Here is an 18975-nt window from a genome sequence, read left to right on the forward strand (position 1 = left end):
ACCAGTCTTGGCCTCCCAAAGTGCTAGGATTACATGTGTGAGCCACCACACCCAGCTATGTATAATTTTTATAGTCAGAAAAAAGATACTTTAATTTTTAAGGAGTCATATGTATTTATATTAACCCTCATACATTACAAGCACTGTAATTAGAAGAGTAAGTACAGTACTGTAATTGTAATAGTTTTGTTTGCCCAATGCACAGTGAGTCAGCATACAGAGACACCCGGCTGCAGCAAAGAAAGAGTTTAACAATCACAGGGCATCTGAACGAGGAGATGGGAAGAAGCCTCAAATCCACCTCCCTGAGAGGTTTGGGGGACAGGGTTTTTAAGTCCTCTGGACAGGGGCTGTAGTGTGGGGATCGATGATTGGTCAAGAAGTGAAGGGCGAAGTCATGAGACAGGGAGACCAAGAAACCTCATTCTTGTGCTGAGTGGGTTCCTTGGTGGGGTATGTCAGAATTCAGGATCTGAAAAACAAACAGTTCTTGAGCAGAAAGATCTTATGAGTCTAGCGTCAGAAATTCTTACTCATGGTAAGAACCGTGGGGAAACAGGTAGCAGGTGGTCTAGCATGCTGGGTGACGTTCAGTGAGTTAGCAGCTGCAGGGAAGTAGGTCAAAGTACACTTGTGCACCCTAGATAATAGCTAACTATATATAATGCTGTCTTAAAGCCTGGCTTGTAACTCTCCTTAATCCTGTGAGGGCAGTTTCAATTCTGTATTTGCTTAAAAAGATTAAGGTGGCTGGACGCGGTGGTTCATGCCTGTAATCCCAGCACTTTGGGAGGCCAAGGTGGGTGGATCACTTGAGTTCAGGAGTTCAAGACCAGCCTAGCCAACATGGTGAAACCCCGTCTCTACTAAAAATACAAAAATTAGCCAGGCGCAGTGGTGTGTGCCTGTAATCGCAGCTACTCGAGAGGCTGAGGCAGGAGAATTGCTTGAACCGGGGAGGCGGAGATTGCTGCGAGTGGAGGTTGCAGTGAGCTGAGATCGTGCCACTGCACTCCAGCCTGGGCAACAGAGACCCCCGTCTCAAAACAAAAAACAAACAAAAAAAAGATTAAGGTGTAGGAGTGGGACAGACCCAGGCTACTTAATATTTTTCTGTAAAACAGCAGGGCAAATAGTTTCTAATTCACTGGATGTGACGGTCCTACAGGTAAAATTCTTTTTCTTATTTATTTAGTCAATTCTAGCAGTACCTTCCAACTTTGTTTGTTTGTTTGAGATAGGGTCTCACTTTGTCGCCCAGGCTGGAGTGCAGTGGCGTCATCACGGCTGTCTGCAGCCTCGACCTCCCGGGTTCAAGTGATCCTCCTGCCTCAGCCTCCCAAGTAGCTAGGACTACAGCCGTGTGCCACCATTCCCGGCTATTTTTAATTTTTAATTTTTTTTTTGTAGAGGTGGGGTTTTGCCATGTTGCTCAGGCTGGTCTCGAACTCTTAGCTCAAAGCCTTGGCCTTCCAGGATTGAGCCACCGTGCCGCGCCGGCTAAAGTTCTTGATATAGGTTCTGGCACATAGCGTATGTTTAATAGATATTTGTAATTCTGATGATTTCAGTTATGTACCATTTACAGGCGTTTGTAACCTTTTTAGCTAACAAGGTGGGCATTTAGGGAACTGATTATGGAAAGCATTGCTCAGAAACCACGAATGGTTCTGCGAGGTCTTAACGAGGTGCGGGTGGCCAGTATTTTCCCCAACTGTTGAAAATCTTTTTAGAGGTGGGAGGGCAGTCTAGCCTCAGGCGGAATAGGAAACCTTCCTTATGCCTAATTTCAGTGTCAGTGTCTGGTATTTCCTACGCGGAACACCTCCCCAAACTAATTTCTACGTATAACTCAACTGCGGTAAACTTCCTTCCATGGCACTATTAACCTGGCCCTGCCCACATGTCCGCTCCCGGTTGGTGTGAACGCTCCGGGGTTAGCTCAAACCTCAGCGATTTTCCCAGCGGATTGGCTGTGCAAATAGACAATCCTTTTCCTTTTCTGATTGGTCGCACGTGGCATGGAGGACGTGGGCGTGTCTCGCCGGAACTCGCTGAACTGTCATTTGAAGATGAACGGGGTATTGCAGGGCTTCGTGGCGTCGCCTACGGCGCTCCCTCCCTCCTAGGCCCTTACTGTTCTTGCATTGGTCAGATGTGTCGTCACTCATAAAACTTCCAGCTCATTGGTGCAAAAGCTCCAGGAGGCGGTGGGTGATTGGTTGGTTGCTGTTCCTGTCCCCACGCCGGTTGTGGTTTAGCTGAGCTGAGCCGAAATCCTAAAGGCAGCGGAGTCGGCGGTGATGTAGGTAGCGGTACCTTGAGTGGCAACAGGTCAATCTCTGGCTCATCTGGGGCGGCAGCACTCAATACCTGGCTGGATCTCCACTTCGTCTGCGGGCCAGAAACTGGAGGGTGGCGGTGACTTGCGGAAAGGTATTGGGCTCCGCTGTTCCTTCTTTGCCCTCTCGACGGCGGGAGCAGCGAGGAACCGAAGGAGGCTTCGTAGGTTCCACGCAAGGCCCTCTCTCTGCTCTTCCAGGGGCGCACAAATTGAGAAGGAGCGGCCTGGCGGCCCGGATAAAAAAGGCACTCGGCATCCTTCCCCGGGAGCCGGGCGTGCCTGGCTGCCGCGCACGCTCACCTGGGCCACCGCGCTCGCTCACCTGGGCCACCGCGCTCGCTCACCTGGGCCACCGCGCTCGTTCGTGTTCTTGACGTCTTGCCGACGTTTCTCCCTAATGCACTTTTGGCGCTTGGGGCCGGGAGAGTGAGCGTGCCAAAAAGGCCCTGTAATCGGAGCCATCATACCCCAGAGGGTCTCCAGCGGCGCAGGGGTGTCAGGACCGCGGGGGTCTGGGGCACATGAGTAGCAAGAAGAGAAAGGAGAGGGATGTCAAGGGGGTGTGTCTGTGCGGTTGGCAGGGGGAATCTGGGGAACTATCTCTGCCTCGGGGGCATCTGAGCGGGAAATACCTCCCCTCCCCCAGCATGTTCCATATTTGTGAATAGGAAAAATTCTGGGCTCGCTTTCCCTCATCCTAGAAAGGAATGTTGTGTATTTGGGCGTAATCCATGATATTAAGCTACTGCTGGCCACTGTTGAATTTCAGCGGTGAGGCCTGTGGAATTTGGTTACCTCCCCTCTGTGGTCACCAGAGTTCGAATGAATGGTTGATTGCCTATCCTCTTTGTGTCTTCCCCCTCCCCTGCCCAGGAGTAAAGCTTTCTTTGGTTAGCAATTTAAAAGGAAAATAAATCACAGTCTCTGGAACACGGATGTAGGTCTTTTTTTTTGTATTATTTTTAAAAATAGAGGCAGGGTCTTGCTATGTTGCCCAGGCTGGTCTCGTACTCCTGGCCTAAAGCAATCCTCCCTTGTTTTCTGTTATCTTAGTAAGTAAAAATAAAGTGATCCTATAGCCTCGGCCTCCCAAAGTGCTGGAATTGCAGGGGTAAGCCACCCTGCCTGGTCTGAAGATCTTTATAGACTTCCAAGAGCTTGGTTAGAGGTGTAGACCCAGCACTGCTTTTAAGTCTTTACTTAGAATGTCAAGTTCACATTTCAAGTAGGCTAATCTCAAAGAGACTGTAAATTTCTGTAAAGTTAGTCTAACTTTGCTATTGATGTACTTTATGTAAGCTACCATGATCTCTACTGAAAAATAAAATATTGAACATTTATGCTGTTAGAAGTCAATATAGTGATTACCTTTTATGGAGTAATGACTGGGAGGAGGCACAAGGAGAATTGATCCAATAATCATCTTTTTTTTTTTTGAGATGGAGTCTCGCTCTGTTGCCCTGGCCTGGAGTGCAGTGTCCCAATCTCAGCTCACTTCAACCTCCACCTCCCAGGTTCAAGTGATTATTGTGCCTTAGCTGCCTGAGTAGCTGGGACTGCAGCTGTGCACCGCCATGCCTGGCTAATTTTTGTGTTTTTAGTAGAGACAGGGTTTTGCCCTGTTGGCCAGGCTGGTCTTGAACTCTTGACCTCAGGTGATCCGCCCACCTTGGTCTCCCAAAGTGCTGGGATTACAGGCGTGAGCCACTGCACCCAGCCTGATAAATCATCTTTTCTTGATTTGATTACATAGGTGTGTTTGGTTCATGAAAATGTATTGAACTTTATAGTTATGTACGTTTATATCTGTATGTAAACTATACTTAAATAAAAAGTTCTAAGAACTGGTTGAGAGTAAGATGATAGTTACAGCAATAGAACACTGGATACTGGCTGGGCCTGGTAGCTCACGCCTGTAATCCCAGGACTTTGGAAGGCTAAGGTGGGAGAATCACTTCTTGAGCCCGGGGGTTTGAGATTAGCCTGGGAAATAGAGTGAGACCTAATTTTCACAAAAAATACAAAAATTAGCTGGGCGAGGTGGCGAATGCCTGTGGTCGCAGCTGCTCTGGAGACTGAGGTGGGAGGATTGCTTGAGATGGAGAGGTTGAGGTTGCAGTGAGTCGTGATTGTGCCACTGCACTCCAGCCTCGGTGACAGAGTGAGACCCTGTCTTAAAACAAAAAACTCAAATGAAAACTGGATGCTGTGGTGCCTCCTCAATTCTGCCAAGTTCTCTCTCTTGGCAGTGAAGCTTCCCAATGCTGAATTTCTTTGCCTCTGAAATTTCTTAGGTTATTTACTAGGCTGTCTGCTAGCCATAGGGAACTACTACATTTCCAAGGGATATAGTTGTTTAACCTGCCTTAAAGACTTTGTTTTATATTGCATAAAATAAACAGCTTCTCTGCTTCACAAATTCTCATTTCAGTACAGTTTAGAATGAGGTACAGTTGTATTTGTTATATCATTGCTTCTGTACTTCTGGTTTTTTTTTAATTTAATTAATTAATTAATTAATTTATTTTTTGAGACAGTCTTGCTCTGTCACCCAGACTAGAGTGCAGTGGCGTGGTCCTGGCTCAGTGCAACGTCTGCCCCCCAGGTTCAAGCGATTCTTATGCCTTAGCCTCCTGAGTAGCTGGTATCACAGGTGTGCGCCACCAGGCCTGGCTAACTTTTGTGTTTTCAGTAGAGGTGGGGTTTCACCATGTTGGCCAAGCTGGTCTTGAACCCCTGACCTCAGGTGATCCGCCCGCCTTGGCCTCCCAAAGTGCTGGGATTACAGGCGTGAGCTACCGCGCCTGGTCCTGTACCTCTGTACTAAATTGACTAAAGGCTACCACTGTTGTAGCAGTGCTGAGGTTATGTTGTATGTCCCACTTGGATGCTGCAGTGGAAAATAGAATTTCTGGTAAGGCATTGAAAGGTTTAGTTGAGTTTCCCTTTGAAGATAAGACTCACTACTCATTGGCCAAAGTGTACCTAAAATTGTTTAATTTTTCCTGGAAGCCATTTCTAATTGACACTTGTATTTTATGCATGTTGCTTCTATATCTCTGCAAAGAACAATTATTTGACTTGCTTTTCTTGTCATGTTACAGAATTCAGTTACAATGGGAAACATTTTTGAAAAGCTCATCAAGAGTCTACTTGAGGCCGGGGCGCGGTGGCTAAAGCCTGTAATCCCAGCACTTTGGGAGGCCAAGACAGGTGGATCACGAGGTCAGGAGATCGAGACCATCCTGGCTAACACGGTGAAACCCCATCTCTACTAAAAAATACAAAAAACTAGCCGGGCGAGGTGGTGGGCGCCTGTAGTCCCAGCTAATCGGGAGGCTGAGGCAGGAGAATGGCGTAAACCCAGGAGGCGGAGCTTGCAGTGAGCTGAGATCCGGCGACTGCACTCCAGCCTGGGCGATAGAGCGGGACTCTGTCTCAAAAAAAAAAAAAAGAATCTACTTGGGAAAAAAGAGATGCGGATTCTTATATTGGGTTTGGATACAGCTGGAAAAACCACCATCTTGTATAAACTGAAGCTGGGGGAGACTGTGCCTACCATCCCTACAGTAGGTAAGTTAATGAAAGACCTGCGGCAATTCCAGTTTACAATTTAGTATGTTATATATATTTTTTCTTTTAGGTTCTTTTTCACCAGAGAAATATGTTTTATTTTTACATGCTTCTTCTGTTATTGAATAATCCTTTTTAAAAATCTTGTCTACTCCAAGAGATACATTTTTAGAGGCCAAAAACCAGGTTACATTATATATCTTTTTCTTTTTTTTGACTCTGTCACCCAGACTAGAGTGCAGTGGCGCATCTCTGCTTACTATGGTCTCAACTTCCTGGGCTCAAGTGATCCTTCCACCTCCCTTCTGAATAGCCGGACCTACAGGCATGCACCAGCATGCCCAGCTAATTTTTGAATTTTTGGTAGAGATGGGGTCTTGCCATATTGCCTAGGCTGGTCTCGAACTCCTGGGCTCAAGCGATCCTCCTGCCATGGTCTCCCAAAGTGCTGGGATTATAGGCGTGAGACACCGTGCCTGACCAGGTTTTCTATCCTTTTCTAGTGGCTTGCACGTTCTTAGGTTCATAAAGGAGACGTGTGAACACAGGTAGACTAAGCAAATTTAACGCTATCTGCTTGGCAAAAAAGAAAAAGATAATGGGCCAAACAGGGAGGGTAGTTCTGCCCCCCATTCCTCGCAGCTAGTGTCCCAGCAGAAGGCTGCGGTGGGAGCTGGGAATCTGCTGGTGCCTCCTCAGTCATCCTCTGTTCCAGCTGGCCTTCCTTAACAGCAGCATCTCATCTCTCTACACCAAGTACACTCCCGGTGCTTAGAGATGGAGTATGATTTCTTTTCTTCACTCTGGCTCAAGCTAACTGCTTGAGATGATGTCCAACTAGAGAAATAGACAAGCTGGCTGTATTGCTCTTACTCTGAACCAGCAGTGTATTTTATGGGCTCGTTAAGAGATTTGCAAAGCGAGTTTTGACAGAACTGAATCTTTGCCTTGTGAACTGCCTCTAGATCGAAACTTCTGACTGAGGATACACCCCACAGGGTGGCATGTGCACATGACTACTGTTCTGAACACTGAATTAGGCACAGGACTCAAATGATCAACTTTTTTTTTTTTTTTTTTTTAGAGATGGAGTCTCGCTGTGTCATCCAGGCTGGAGTACCGTGGCGCGATCTCGGCTCACTACAACCTCTGCCTCCTGGGTTCAAGCGATTCTCATGCCTCAGCCTCCCAAGTAAGCTGGAAATACAGACGTTCACCACCACACAAGGCTAATTTTTGTATTTGTAGTAGAGACAGGTTTTCACCGTGTTGGCCAGGCTGGTTTGGAACTCCTGACCTCAAGTGATCTGCCCTGCTAAGTGCTAGGATTACAGGCGTGAGCCACCGCACCTGGCTTCCAAATGATCACCTTTCAACTTGGGCAGTAACTGCAGAGATTGCATCAATTGAAGAGTGGGAAACCGATGAGAATGTTCGAGTTATGAGATGGTTGTGAGTAAGGTAGGAATTTGGTTAAATTTTTCAAATGGGTAAACCAGTGCTGTACAGGAGGCACTTTCTGCAGTGATTGAACTGTTCTGTGTCTGTGCTGTTCGGAGTGGTAGCCAATAGCTATGTGACTGTTGAGTGCTTGAAATGTGGCTAATGCAACTGAGGAACTGAACACTTTTTTTTTTTTTTTGAGATGGAATCTTGCTCTGTCACCCAGGCTAGAGTGCAGTGGAGCGATCTCGGCTCACTACAACATCCACCTCCTGGGTTCAAGTCATTCTCCTGCCTCAGCCTCCTGAGAAGCTGGGATTACAGGTGTGTGCCACCATGCCCAGCTAATTTTTGTATTATTAGTGGAGACGGGGTTTTACTCTGTTGGCCAGGCTGATCTCAAACTCCTGACCTCAGGTGATCCGCCCACCTTGGCCCCCCAAAGTGTTGGAATTACAGGCATGAGCCACTGTGCCCAGCCAGGAACTGAACTTTTAATTGTATTTAACATTAAGTTTATTTTTTACTTATTTTTATTTGTTGATTGATTTTTGATTTTAACTTTAAGTTTAAATAGCCACATTGCTGGGCGCAGTGGCTCATGCCTATAATCCCAGCACTTTGGGAAGCTGAGGTGGGAAGATCACTTGAGACCAGGAGTTCGAGACCAGCCTGACCAACATGGTGAAATCCCATATCTACTAAAAGTACAAAAATTAGTCAGATGTAGTGGCATGCTTCTGTAATCCCAGCTACTCGGGAGGCTAAGGCAGGAGAATCACTTGAGCCCGGGAGGCGGAGGTTGCAGTGAGCTGAGATTGCACCATTGCACTTCAACCTAGGTTACAGAGCAAGACTCTGTCTCAAAAACTAAATAAATAGGACAGGCGTGGTGGCTCACACCTGTAATCTCAGCACTTTGGGAGGCCGAGGCCGGTGGATCACTTGAGGTCAGGAGTTCGAGACCAGCTTGGCCAACATGGTGAAACCCCGCCTCTACAGAAAATACAAAAAAAAAAGTGGGGGTGTGGTGGCAGCCGCCTGTAATCCCAGCTACTTGGGAGGCTGAGGCAGGAGAATCGCTTGAATCTGGGAGACGGAGGTTACAGTGAGCCAAGATAGCGCCATGCACTCCAGCCTGGGCGACAAGAGTGAGACTCTGTCTCAAAAACAAAACAAAAAAAAAATAAATGAATAAACAAACAGTCACAAATGGACAGTGCTGGAGTAGACAGTTGTTCAGTGTCATTTATTGAATAATTTTTCCATGCTGATTTGAAATGCCTTCTTTGTCACATACTAAATTCTCACTGGTATGTGTGTCTTTTTCTGGAAAACTACCTTTTTCTGGACAACTACAGAGTTACATTTATATTTGAACTCTGTTACTTCAAGTGTTACTAGGGCTTGGCATATCTTTAAAAATAATTCGGCCGGGCGCAGTGGCTCAAGTCTGTAATCCCAGCACTTTGGGAGGCCGAGACGGGCGGATCATGAGGTCAGGAGATCGAGACCATCCTGGCTAATATGGTGAAACCCCGTCTCTACTAAAAAAAATACAAAAAACTAGCCGGGCGAGGTGGCGGGCGCCTGTAGTCCCAGCTACTCCGGAGGCTGAGGCAGGAGAATGGCGTGAACCCGGGAGGCGGAGCTTGCAATGAGCTGAGATCTGGCCACTGCACTCCAGCCTGGGCAGCAGAGCGAGACTCCCTTTCAAAAAAAAAAAAAAAAAAAATTCATTATTCATTTTCAGAGATTTCCTGGTTGTGCTTACTTGTTTATTTTTCCAGGTTAAATTTTAGATAATTTTGCTAAGTTTCCTGCCCCTGCCCCTACCATCACTATGGGATTGGAATGGCATTGTATTTATTTATTTAGCAAGAATTTAGATTGTTGCAATGTAATGAGTGTCTCTCACTAAAATAAGGCATGACTAGAATAGAGGTTTGGAAGGTGAGCAGGCCCAGCTGACTGTGGGTCTTGACAGTCATGTTTGGGATTTGGGTGTGGGAAGCTGCCAAAGGGACATCTTTTTTTTCCTTCCTTCCTTCCCCTTCCTTCCCTTCCTTCCCTTCCTTCCTTCCTTCCTTCCTTCCCTCCCTTCCCTTCCCTCCCTTCCCTTCCTTCCCTGTCTTCCCTTTCTTCTCTTCTTTCCTATCCTTCCCTTCCCTTCATTCCCTGTCTTCCCTTTCTTCCCTTCTTTCCTTTCCTTCCCTTTCCTTCCTTCCCTTCTTTCCCTTCTTTCCTTTCCCTCCCTGTCCTCCCTCCCCTCCCTCTCTCCCTCCCTTCCCTCCCCTCCCTCCCTTCCCTCCCCTCCCCACCCTCCCTCCCTTTCTCTCTCTCTTTCTTTTCTTTTTTGGATCTTATTCTGTCATCCAGGCTGAAGTGCAGTGGCGTGATCTCAGCTCACTGCAACATCTGCTTCCCTAGCTCAAGCAATTCTTCTGTCTCAGCCTCCCAAGAAGCTGGGACTACAGACACATGCCACCAATGCCTGGCTAATTTTTGTGTTTTTTCTGTAGAGACAGGGTTTTGCCATGTTGCCCAGGCTGGTCTCGAACTCCTGAGCTCAAAGCAATCTGCCCACCTCAGCCTCCCAAAGTGCTGGGGTTACAGGTATGAGCCACTGTGCTCGGCCTATTCTTTCTTTTTTTAATTTTTAATTTTATTTTTTGGGGAGATTATTCTTTCTTTTGTAAGCTTGAAAATATTCCAATCAAACATAAATGTGTAGAGAAATGACGTGACCACACTACGTGTTTTTAAGCGATTGCTTTGATTAGAAGATGGTGACTGGATGGAGAGAGGGAGAGTGGCTGAGGTGAAATTAGTTATATGGTTTCAGGAATTAAGGCTAGAAATGATGGTCTGTTGGGTTAGGGTGACTATTAGCTGTTTAAGAGGTTGAATTGATAGGCCGGGCGCGGTGGCTCAAGCCTGTAATCCCAGCACTTTGGGAGGCTGAGATGGGCGGATCACGAGGTGAGGAGATCGAGACCATCCTGGCAAACACGGTGAAACCCCGTCTCTACTAAAAAATACAAAAAACTAGCCGGGCGAGGTGGCGGGCGCCTGTAGTCCCAGCTACTCAGGAGGCTGAGGCAGGAGAATGGCGTAAACCCGGGAGGCGGAGCTTGCAGTGAGCTGAGATCCGGCCACTGTACTCCAGCCTGGGCAGCAGAGTGAGACTCCGTCTCAAAAAAAAAAAAAAGAGGTTGAATTGATAAGATATGGTAGTAGGGTTCTAGGAGTGAGAGCATCGGATGTTTCCAGGGCACCTCTTAGGCTATCAGCTTGTGGAATGAAGTCAATGAGGGGATAACTAGCAGAGGAGGAGGTTAGGGGGTAGGGACCTTACATTCCATTTTTGACTGATACCTTGTTTTGGGGCCTTGAAGACATTTGCCAAAGCTGTTAGATTATGAGCCTGAAGCTCAGGAGAGAGGATATAAATCTCAGAGCTAGATTGGAGGATATAAATCTCAGAGTTAGTACAGAGATAGGAATGAAGTCATGGCAGTGAGTGAGATTGCGTAGGGAGGGGTGCAGAAAGAGGAGAATCGATGGGGCCAGTGAGCCAGGGGGACTCCATCATTGCAGGATCAGTTAAACGTGGCTGAGCTCACTAAGGAGACTGAGACAGTACGTCCATAGAGATAGAAGGAAAAGGGAAGCTTGGGAAGAGTGTCAAGGAGAGAGTGAGCAGCAGTGTCAGATAGAAGATCAGATTATAGAAGAGCTGAAAAGGCATGTGTTGGATTTATTGACCTGGTGGTCATTGCTGACCTTAGTGAAAACCAGCAACATGGTGGAGCAGAGATAAGGTGCTGTTGTGTGAGAGGACCAAAGAAAGCTCAGTGAATATAGCCACACTTCTTTGAGACATTTGACTTTAAAAGAGCAAATAGACCAGGCATAGTGGCTCACACCCGTAATCCTAGCACTTTGGGAGGCTAAGATGGGCAGATTGCTTGACCTGAGGAATTTGTGGCCAGTCTGAACAACATAGTGAGACCCGTCTCTACAAAAAAAAATTTATATTTAGCTAGGTATGGTGGCTCATGCTTATAGTTCTAGCTACTTGGGAGGCTGAGGCAGGAGGATCCCTTGAGCACAGGAGTTTGAGGCTGCAGTGAGCTATGATTCTACCTCTGTGCTCCAGCCTGGCCAGCACAGCAAGGCCCTGTCTCTTTAAAAAAAAAAAAAAAAAAAAAGCAAAGAGAGGGTGAAGATGTGAAGGAAGGAAAGAAGAGGGTGAAGGAAGGAAGAAAGAGGGTGCAGATGAAGATGTGGGGGTCAAGGAAAGGTTTGTTCTGTTGCTTTTAAAGATGTAAAAGACTTAAGCATGCCAAGGTGAACAGATTGGAGATATTCAGATATGGGAGAGAATAGGAATAGTAAAAAGTTCCAGACAGTCTGGGTGGAGTGGATCTGGCTCATAGAGGGAGGGAGTTGGTGAAGGAGAGTTATCCTCTTCTGTTGTTCCAAGAGGGAGGAAGAAAAGCACGGGTAAAGATGTAGACTGGCGTTTACACTGTATGGTGGAAGTGGAAGTCAGTCCCATCAGTGGCTTCTCTGCTCTGAAGTACACTGTGATAGTCTCCTGCTGAGAGAAAGGGCAGGTGCATGGCTGGAGATTGGGGAGTAGAGAAGGTTTGAGACACCTGTCCTAATGAATGGGAGAGGGGGCCAGCACATTCTCTTTGAAGGCTATAGATCTTTGACTAGCAGGCTGCTTTGTAAATTAAAAGTACTATCCACATGTTGAAATTATTTTGAATTGTTCAAGCAGCACAAATCATAATTAAACATTTTTCCCCTATTTCATTTAGGTTTCCATTTGGAGACGGTGGAATATAAAAATATCACCTTCACAGTCTGGGATGTTGGCAGCCACTTCAAAATCAGACCTCTGTGGCCGCATATTTTCCAGAACACAAAAGGTAAAGATTATTCAGTCTATAGCCTCGATACTGTTTCTGTGAAATGTCTCTAAAGATGGATGCTTGAAGTGATACCTTGTGGTGCTCTGCTCTATTGACAGTCAGCCATTTCCCCTCTTAGGGTCTCCTTACACTTACTGGGGAGGTTTCTTTTGTGAGACAGAGTCTTGCCCTGTTGTCCAGGCTGGAGTGCGGTGGTGTGATCTCGGCTCCCTGCAACCTCCGTCTCCCGGGTTCAAGTGATTCTCCTGCCTCAGCCTCCCGAGTAGCTGGGGTTACAGGCATGCGCCATCATGCCTGGCCAATTTTTGTATTTTTAGTAGAGATGGGGTTCTGCCATGTTGGTCAGGCTGGTCTTGAACTTCTGATCTCAGGTGATCTGCTTGCCTTGGCCTCCCAAAGTGCTGGGATTACAGGCGTGAGTCACCGCGCCCGGCCCCCCTGTCTACTTTAAATCACTACTAGATTACTTCTAATGTCTACTAGCATGTAAATGCTATATAGTTAGATTGTATTTTTTTATTTGTTTTTTTTTTTACTGTTGTGTTACTATTTTTATTTTTTTATTTATTTATTTTTTGAGATGAGTTTCACTTTTGTTGCCCAGGCTGGAGTGCAATGGCATGATCTCAGCTCACCGCAGCCTCCACCTCCTGGGTTCAAGTGATTCTCCTGCCTTAGCCTTCTGAGTAGCTGGGATTACAGGCATGCACCACCACGCCCGGCTAATTTTGTATTTTTAGTAGAGACAGGGTTTCTCCATGTTGGTCAGGCTGGTCTTGAACTCCCGACCTCAGGTGGTCTGCCCGCCTCAGCCTCCCAAAGTTCTAAGATTACAAGCGTGAGTCACCGTGCCCAGCCTGCGTTATTACTTTGTAATATTTTTGGTTCAAGGTGGGTTGAAACTGGATACAGAGGGCTGACTATAGTTTTTACACCCTGATTTTCATGTAGAATATTAACCATATGGAATCTACAAATTATTCATTTTAGAATTTATTTGGAGTCTGTTCGTTTTGAAGGTTCTCCTGCATGTACCTGATAGTAAAGACTTACACATTCGTCAGTCTTTCCCGACTAAATACTCTCGTCGACTGTCCCTCTATATTTTATATCATTGTTTTAGCTGTTACCTTTGGCAATTAACTCTATTTGCAGTTAGCTTTTCCAGGCTATAGATTTTAGAATGTTTTTTCTCAAAGTAGTGCATTTATTTTTTTTAACTTTTTTAGCGGAAAATCTAAAACAAATACAAAGACAGAGAAGATAACATAACGAACCCCCACGTACCCATCACCAAGCCTCAACAGTTATTAGCATTTTGCCCATCCCAGACATGATGCTTTTTATTCATACATCCTTTAGTGTTTGTTTCCATCTGATAAGGCCATATATATATATATCTCCATTCCATTATAACATCTCCAAAATTAATACTAATTCTTTAATATCTAGCACCTAGTCCTTATTCTAATTCCCCCAGTTGTATCAAATGTATTCTGGCTGGGTGTGGTGGCTGACACCTGTAATCCTAACACTTTGGGAGGCCAAGGCTGGTGGATCACCTGCGGTCAAGAGTTGGAGACCAGCCTGGCCAACACGGTGAAACCCTATCTCTACTAAAAATATGCAAAGAAATTAGCCAAGCATGGTGGTGTGTGCCTGCAATCCCAGCTAGTCGGGAGGCTGAGACAGGATATTCTCTTGAACCCGGGAGGTGGAGGTTGCAGTGAGCTAAGATTGCACCATTGCACCGCAGCTTTGGCGACAGGGCAAGACTCTATCTCAAAAAAAAAAAAGTATCTTTTCCACATCTGCTTTGTTTGCATCTGGATCAAAGTTCACACAGTGCATTTTGTTGTTTTGCCCCTTTAGTCTTTTATTCTACAGCAGTTGTTCTTTTTCTGTGCCTTTTGTTTTCCTTATTTTATTTTATTTTATTTTTGAGACAGGGTCTCGTGCAGTGGCACAATCTCAGCTCACTGCAGCCTCTGCCTCCTGGAGTCAAGTGATCCTCTCACTTCAGCCTCCCAGATAGCTGGGACCACAGGTGCATACCATCACACCTAGCAAATTTTTTTTACTTTTTGTAGAGATGGGTTTTCCACCATGTTGCCCAATCTGGTCTCAAACTCCTGGGCTCAAGCATCTGCCCACCTTGGCCTCCCACAGTGCTGAGACTATAGGTGTGAGCCACCTCACCTGGCCTCCCCTTTTTTTTTTTGGTTGTTAACTGTTTATTTCACATTCTGGATTTGGCTGATTACTTTATTATGGTGCCTTCTAACTTGCTTGGCTATCTGTGGATTTCCTGTGAACTGGTTGTTTATTCTAGAGACTTGATTAAATTCTGGTTCATTTCAGAGGCAAGAATACTTCATAAATATTCTTCCTATCCTAACACAGAAGTTCAGTTGTCACACTTAAACATTTTTTTAAATTTTTATTGTGGCAAAATATACATAATATAAAAATTATAAGTTTGTTCTTAAGTATACAATTCAGTGGCATTAAGTACATTCACCGTGTTTTATAACCTTCACCACTGTCCATTTCCACAATTTTTTCATCATCCCCAACAGAAACTTTGTATCCATTAAGCCATAACTGCCCATTCCCCTCTCCCCCAACCCTTAGTAACATTTGTTCTACTCTCTCTGTGAATTTGCCTATTCAGTGGAATTGTATATTAGTCTTTCGAAGTTCAGCCCCTGGCCTCTTTCACTTAGTACAGTGTTTTCAAGGTTCGTCTATGCAGTAGTATGTATCAGAACTTAATTCCTTTAATGGCTGAATAACATTCTATTGTACAGATATACCGCATTTTGTTTATCCATTCACCTGTTGATGGACTCTTCAGTTGCTTCTGCCTTTTGGCTATTATAAATGATGTTGCTGTGAACATTCGTGTCCGAGTATCTGTTCGAGTCCCTGCTTTGAGTTCTTTGGGTATATGCCTAGAAGTGGAATTGCTGGGTAACTATGTTTTAATTTTTTTTTTTTTTTTTTGAGACGGAGTCTCCCTCTGTTGCCCAGGCTGGAGTGCAGTGGTGTAATCTCGGCTCACTGCAACCCTGGCCTCCTGGGTTCAAGCAATTCTCCTGCCTTAGCCACCCACGTAGCTGGGACTACAGGCGTGAGCCACCACGCCTGGCTAGTTTATTTGTATTTTTAGTAGAGACGGGGTTTCACCATATTGGCCAGGCCAGTCTCAAACTCTTGACCTTGTGGTCCACCTGCCTCTGCCTTCCAAGGTGCTGGGATTACAGGCATGAGCCACCGCACCCAACCTCATTTTTATGTTGTTGTGGTAAAATACACATAACTTAAAATTTAGCATCTTAACCATTTTTTTTGTTTGTTTTGTTTTGTTTTGTGGTAGTGATGTTTCTGTGAGATGAGGTCTCTATATGTTACTTAGATTGGTCTCGAACTCATGGGCTTAAGTGATTCTCCTGCCTCAGCCTCCTGCATAACTGGGACTACAGGTGTGCAGCACCACGCACCCAGCTCTATCTTAAATATTTTTAAGTATATAGTCAGTCATAATGTTCTGCAGCCATCACCACTATTCATTTCTGCAACTATTTTCATCTTGTAAAACTGAAACTTTGTACCCATAAACTATAACTCCTGTTGCTTCCCCCTACCCAGTCCCCCCACTCCCTGGCAGCCACCAGGTTGTCACATTTTTAGTGATGCCAAATGGTTTCAGATGATATCAGCTTAATTCCCCTGAATTAAAATTCTCCATCAACTTTTCACCTGATCATTTTAGCATCCGTTGAAAGCTATTGCCTAAACCCATTATTTTATTAGAAGTTAAAAAATGGTGATTTTTTCCCCTCCTAAATCTTGTTATTCCTCTCCATTTATTAGCTAAAATCTTTCTAAACAAAGAATTCCCTCATCAAATATTTGGTTTCCCTGAAATATAGTTTGTACAAGAAAGGCTGGAAAAATGCTTTATTCTTTTCCTTCATGGATTTTCAGAGAAACCACTGGATGCCCCAGCAACTCCCATGGTGACTCTTAGATGTTTGTATCTTTGTGTTTCGATCTGCAGATTATATATATTTTTTGATACTCAGAGCATCCATTTGTCTTGGACTGGCACTTGACAACTTGGCAAACCCTTGCAGTTTCTTAACTGCAGTAAAACTAGAGCACGTGGGTTTGAACCACAGCTCTGTGGTGAAACCTTGACAGTTAGGTAATCTCACCTGTCTCAATTTCCTCATCTTAAAATGGAGATGATACCTACTGTCTGCATCATCGGGCTTAAATTACTTATGTAAAATGCTTATGTAAAAAGCCATTTCATGGCTGGATGACAGGAGGCACTCAAAAGCCCAAATTGTTTGAGGTTTCACTTCATCATTTCTCTGGCAGAATTCTTTTTTCTTACCCTACTGGGAGTTTTCACATTCAAATAACAAGATGAAATAAATGCCTTTATTTCTTCACTCTTTTCTTCATAACAAGCCTAATTTTAGTAAGTTTCAGTGACTGTTGCTTTTGATGGTAGGGAGCTGGCTGTATTCTAGGACCTTGGGGTGGGTAGTTTGGACTTTTCATGAAATAGCAACTGGGAGCTGCTGGAAGAATGGACTTGCTGTGAGTGGTCTTGGATGCAGCCCCTATCTTTTCTGCCAGTTTCTAAAGATCAGGCTGCCTTTTAGTTTAAATGTTCTTCGTCAGTATGTTGAGTGTGATAGAACTTAATGCTTTTAGATCTCTATTAAGACATTTAACTGTGTAGGTAGATTGGAATTTGAACAGTTTGTGATTTATTTTTTTTCTTTTTGAGAGGGAGTCTCGCTCTGTCGCCCAGGCTGGAGTGCAGTGGCCGGATCTCAGCTCACTGCAAGCTCCGCCTCCCGGGTTTACGCCATTCTCCTGCCTCAGCCTCCCGAGTAGCTGGGACTACAGGCGCCTGCCAACTCGCCCGGGTAGTTTTTTGTATTTTTTAGTAGAGACGGGGTTTCGCTGTGTTAGCCAGGATGGTCTTGATCTCCTGACCTTGCGATCCACCCGTCTCGGCCTCCCAAAGTGCTGGGATTACAGGCTTGAGCCACCGCGCCCGGCCTGATTTCTTTTTTATTTTATTTTATTTTTATTTTTTTGAGACAGAGTCTCGCTCTGTCGCCAGGCTGGAGTGCAGTGGCGCGATCTCGGCTCACTGCAACCTCCACCTCCCAGGTTCAAGTGATTCTTCTGCCTCAGCTGCCTGAGTAGCTGGGACTATAGGCACGTGCCACACCCAGCTAATTTTTGTATTTTTAGTAGAGACGGGGTTTTACCATGTTGGCCAGGATGGTCTGGATCTCTTGACCTGGTGATCCGCCCGCCTCGGCCTCCCAAAGTGCTGGGATTACAGGCGTGTATCACTGAGTTTTTTTTTTTTAAATGGAGTCTAGCTCTGTCACCAAGGCTGGAGTGCAGTGGTGTGATCTCGGCTCACTGCAACCTCCACCTGGGTCAAATAATTCTCCTGCCTCAGCCTCCCGAGTAGCTGGGATTACAGGTGCCCACCACTATGCCCGCCTAAATTTTTGTATTTTTAGTAGAGATGGGGTTTCACCATGTTTGCCGGGCTAGTCTTGAACTCCTGACCTCAAATGATCCACCCGCCTTGGCCTTCCAAAGTGCTGGGATTACAGACGTGAGCCACTGCGCCCGGCCGTGATTTCTTGATTGATATTTTTATAGAATGCATAAGATGGTCCATTAGTTATTATGGAGAAATATTTTTCTCCTTGATTGTAGGTTCAGTTATTTTAATTTGTTGAATTGCAGTGTATCTATCTGGTTCAAAATTCAAAAGTAAGAAAAGGTGTATACTCGTCCTTTGGTATCTGTGGGAGATTAGTCCAGGACCTCCCATGGATACCAAAATCCTTGGATACTCAAGGCCTTGATATAAAGTGGCATAGTATTGGCATATAACCTATGCATATCCTCCTTTATACTCTAAATCAGTGGTCCCCAACCTTTTTGGCACCAGGGACTGGTTTCGTGAAATATAATTTTTCCACAGACCCGGGGGCTGGAGAGGGGGATTGGGGATAGTTTTGGGATGATTTAGCACCTTGCCTTATTTCTATTACTATGACATTGTAATATATAATGAAATAATTATACAAACTCAGCATCATGTAGAATCAGTGGGAGCCCTGAGCTTATTTTCTTGCAACTAGATGGTCCCATCTGGGGGTGTTGGGAGACAGTGACAGATCATCAGGCATTAGATTCTCATAAGGAACGGGCATCCTAGATCCCTCGCTTGCGCAGTTCACAATAGGGTTCACGCTCCTATGAGAATCGAATGCTGCAGCTGATCTGACAGGAGGTGGAGCTCAAGTGGTCATGCTAGAGATGGGAAGGGGGTGCGGCTGTAAATACGGATGAGGCTTCTCTCACTTACCTGCTGCTTACCTCCTGCTGTGCAGCCCTGTTCCTAACAGGCCCAATTCTTAACAGTGCTGGTCTGTGGCCCAGGGGTTGGGGACCCCTGCTTTAAATCACCTCTAGATTACTTATAATGCTAAATACAACATAAATCCTGTATAAATAGTTGTGAAACTCTATTGTTCGGGGAATAATGATAAGAAAAAAGTCTGTACATGTTCAGCACAGATGCAGTTTTTTTCTTTTCTGAATAATTTCTAT

General features: G+C 45.3%; 1 protein-coding gene across 7 annotated transcripts in view; it reads left to right on the forward strand.

The window, feature by feature from the left end:
- The window catches only part of LOC117087100 (ADP-ribosylation factor 2-like), a 45328-nt gene that overhangs the window by 6574 nt on the left and 19779 nt on the right, over window positions 1–18975 (forward strand). For 5 of the 7 annotated variants that reach the window (XM_033217274.1, XM_033217360.1, XM_033216952.1 and 2 more), the window contains 3 exons: window positions 5449–5492; window positions 5802–5917; window positions 12193–12303. In XM_033217274.1, coding sequence (XP_033073165.1) covers window positions 5461–5492; window positions 5802–5917; window positions 12193–12303 — 259 coding nt within the window. In that variant the 5' untranslated portion in view covers window positions 5449–5460. Of the gene's footprint in view, window positions 1–1418; window positions 2437–5448; window positions 5493–5796; window positions 5918–12192; window positions 12304–18975 lie in introns of those variants that run through there. The other 2 variants (XM_033217106.1, XR_004438771.1) reach the window with 2 other exon arrangements.

The sequence above is a fragment of the Trachypithecus francoisi genome, unplaced genomic scaffold (genome assembly GCF_009764315.1).
Source record: "Trachypithecus francoisi isolate TF-2019V2 unplaced genomic scaffold, Tfra_2.0 Contig00057_ERROPOS647011, whole genome shotgun sequence".
Taxonomy (NCBI): domain Eukaryota; kingdom Metazoa; phylum Chordata; class Mammalia; order Primates; family Cercopithecidae; genus Trachypithecus; species Trachypithecus francoisi.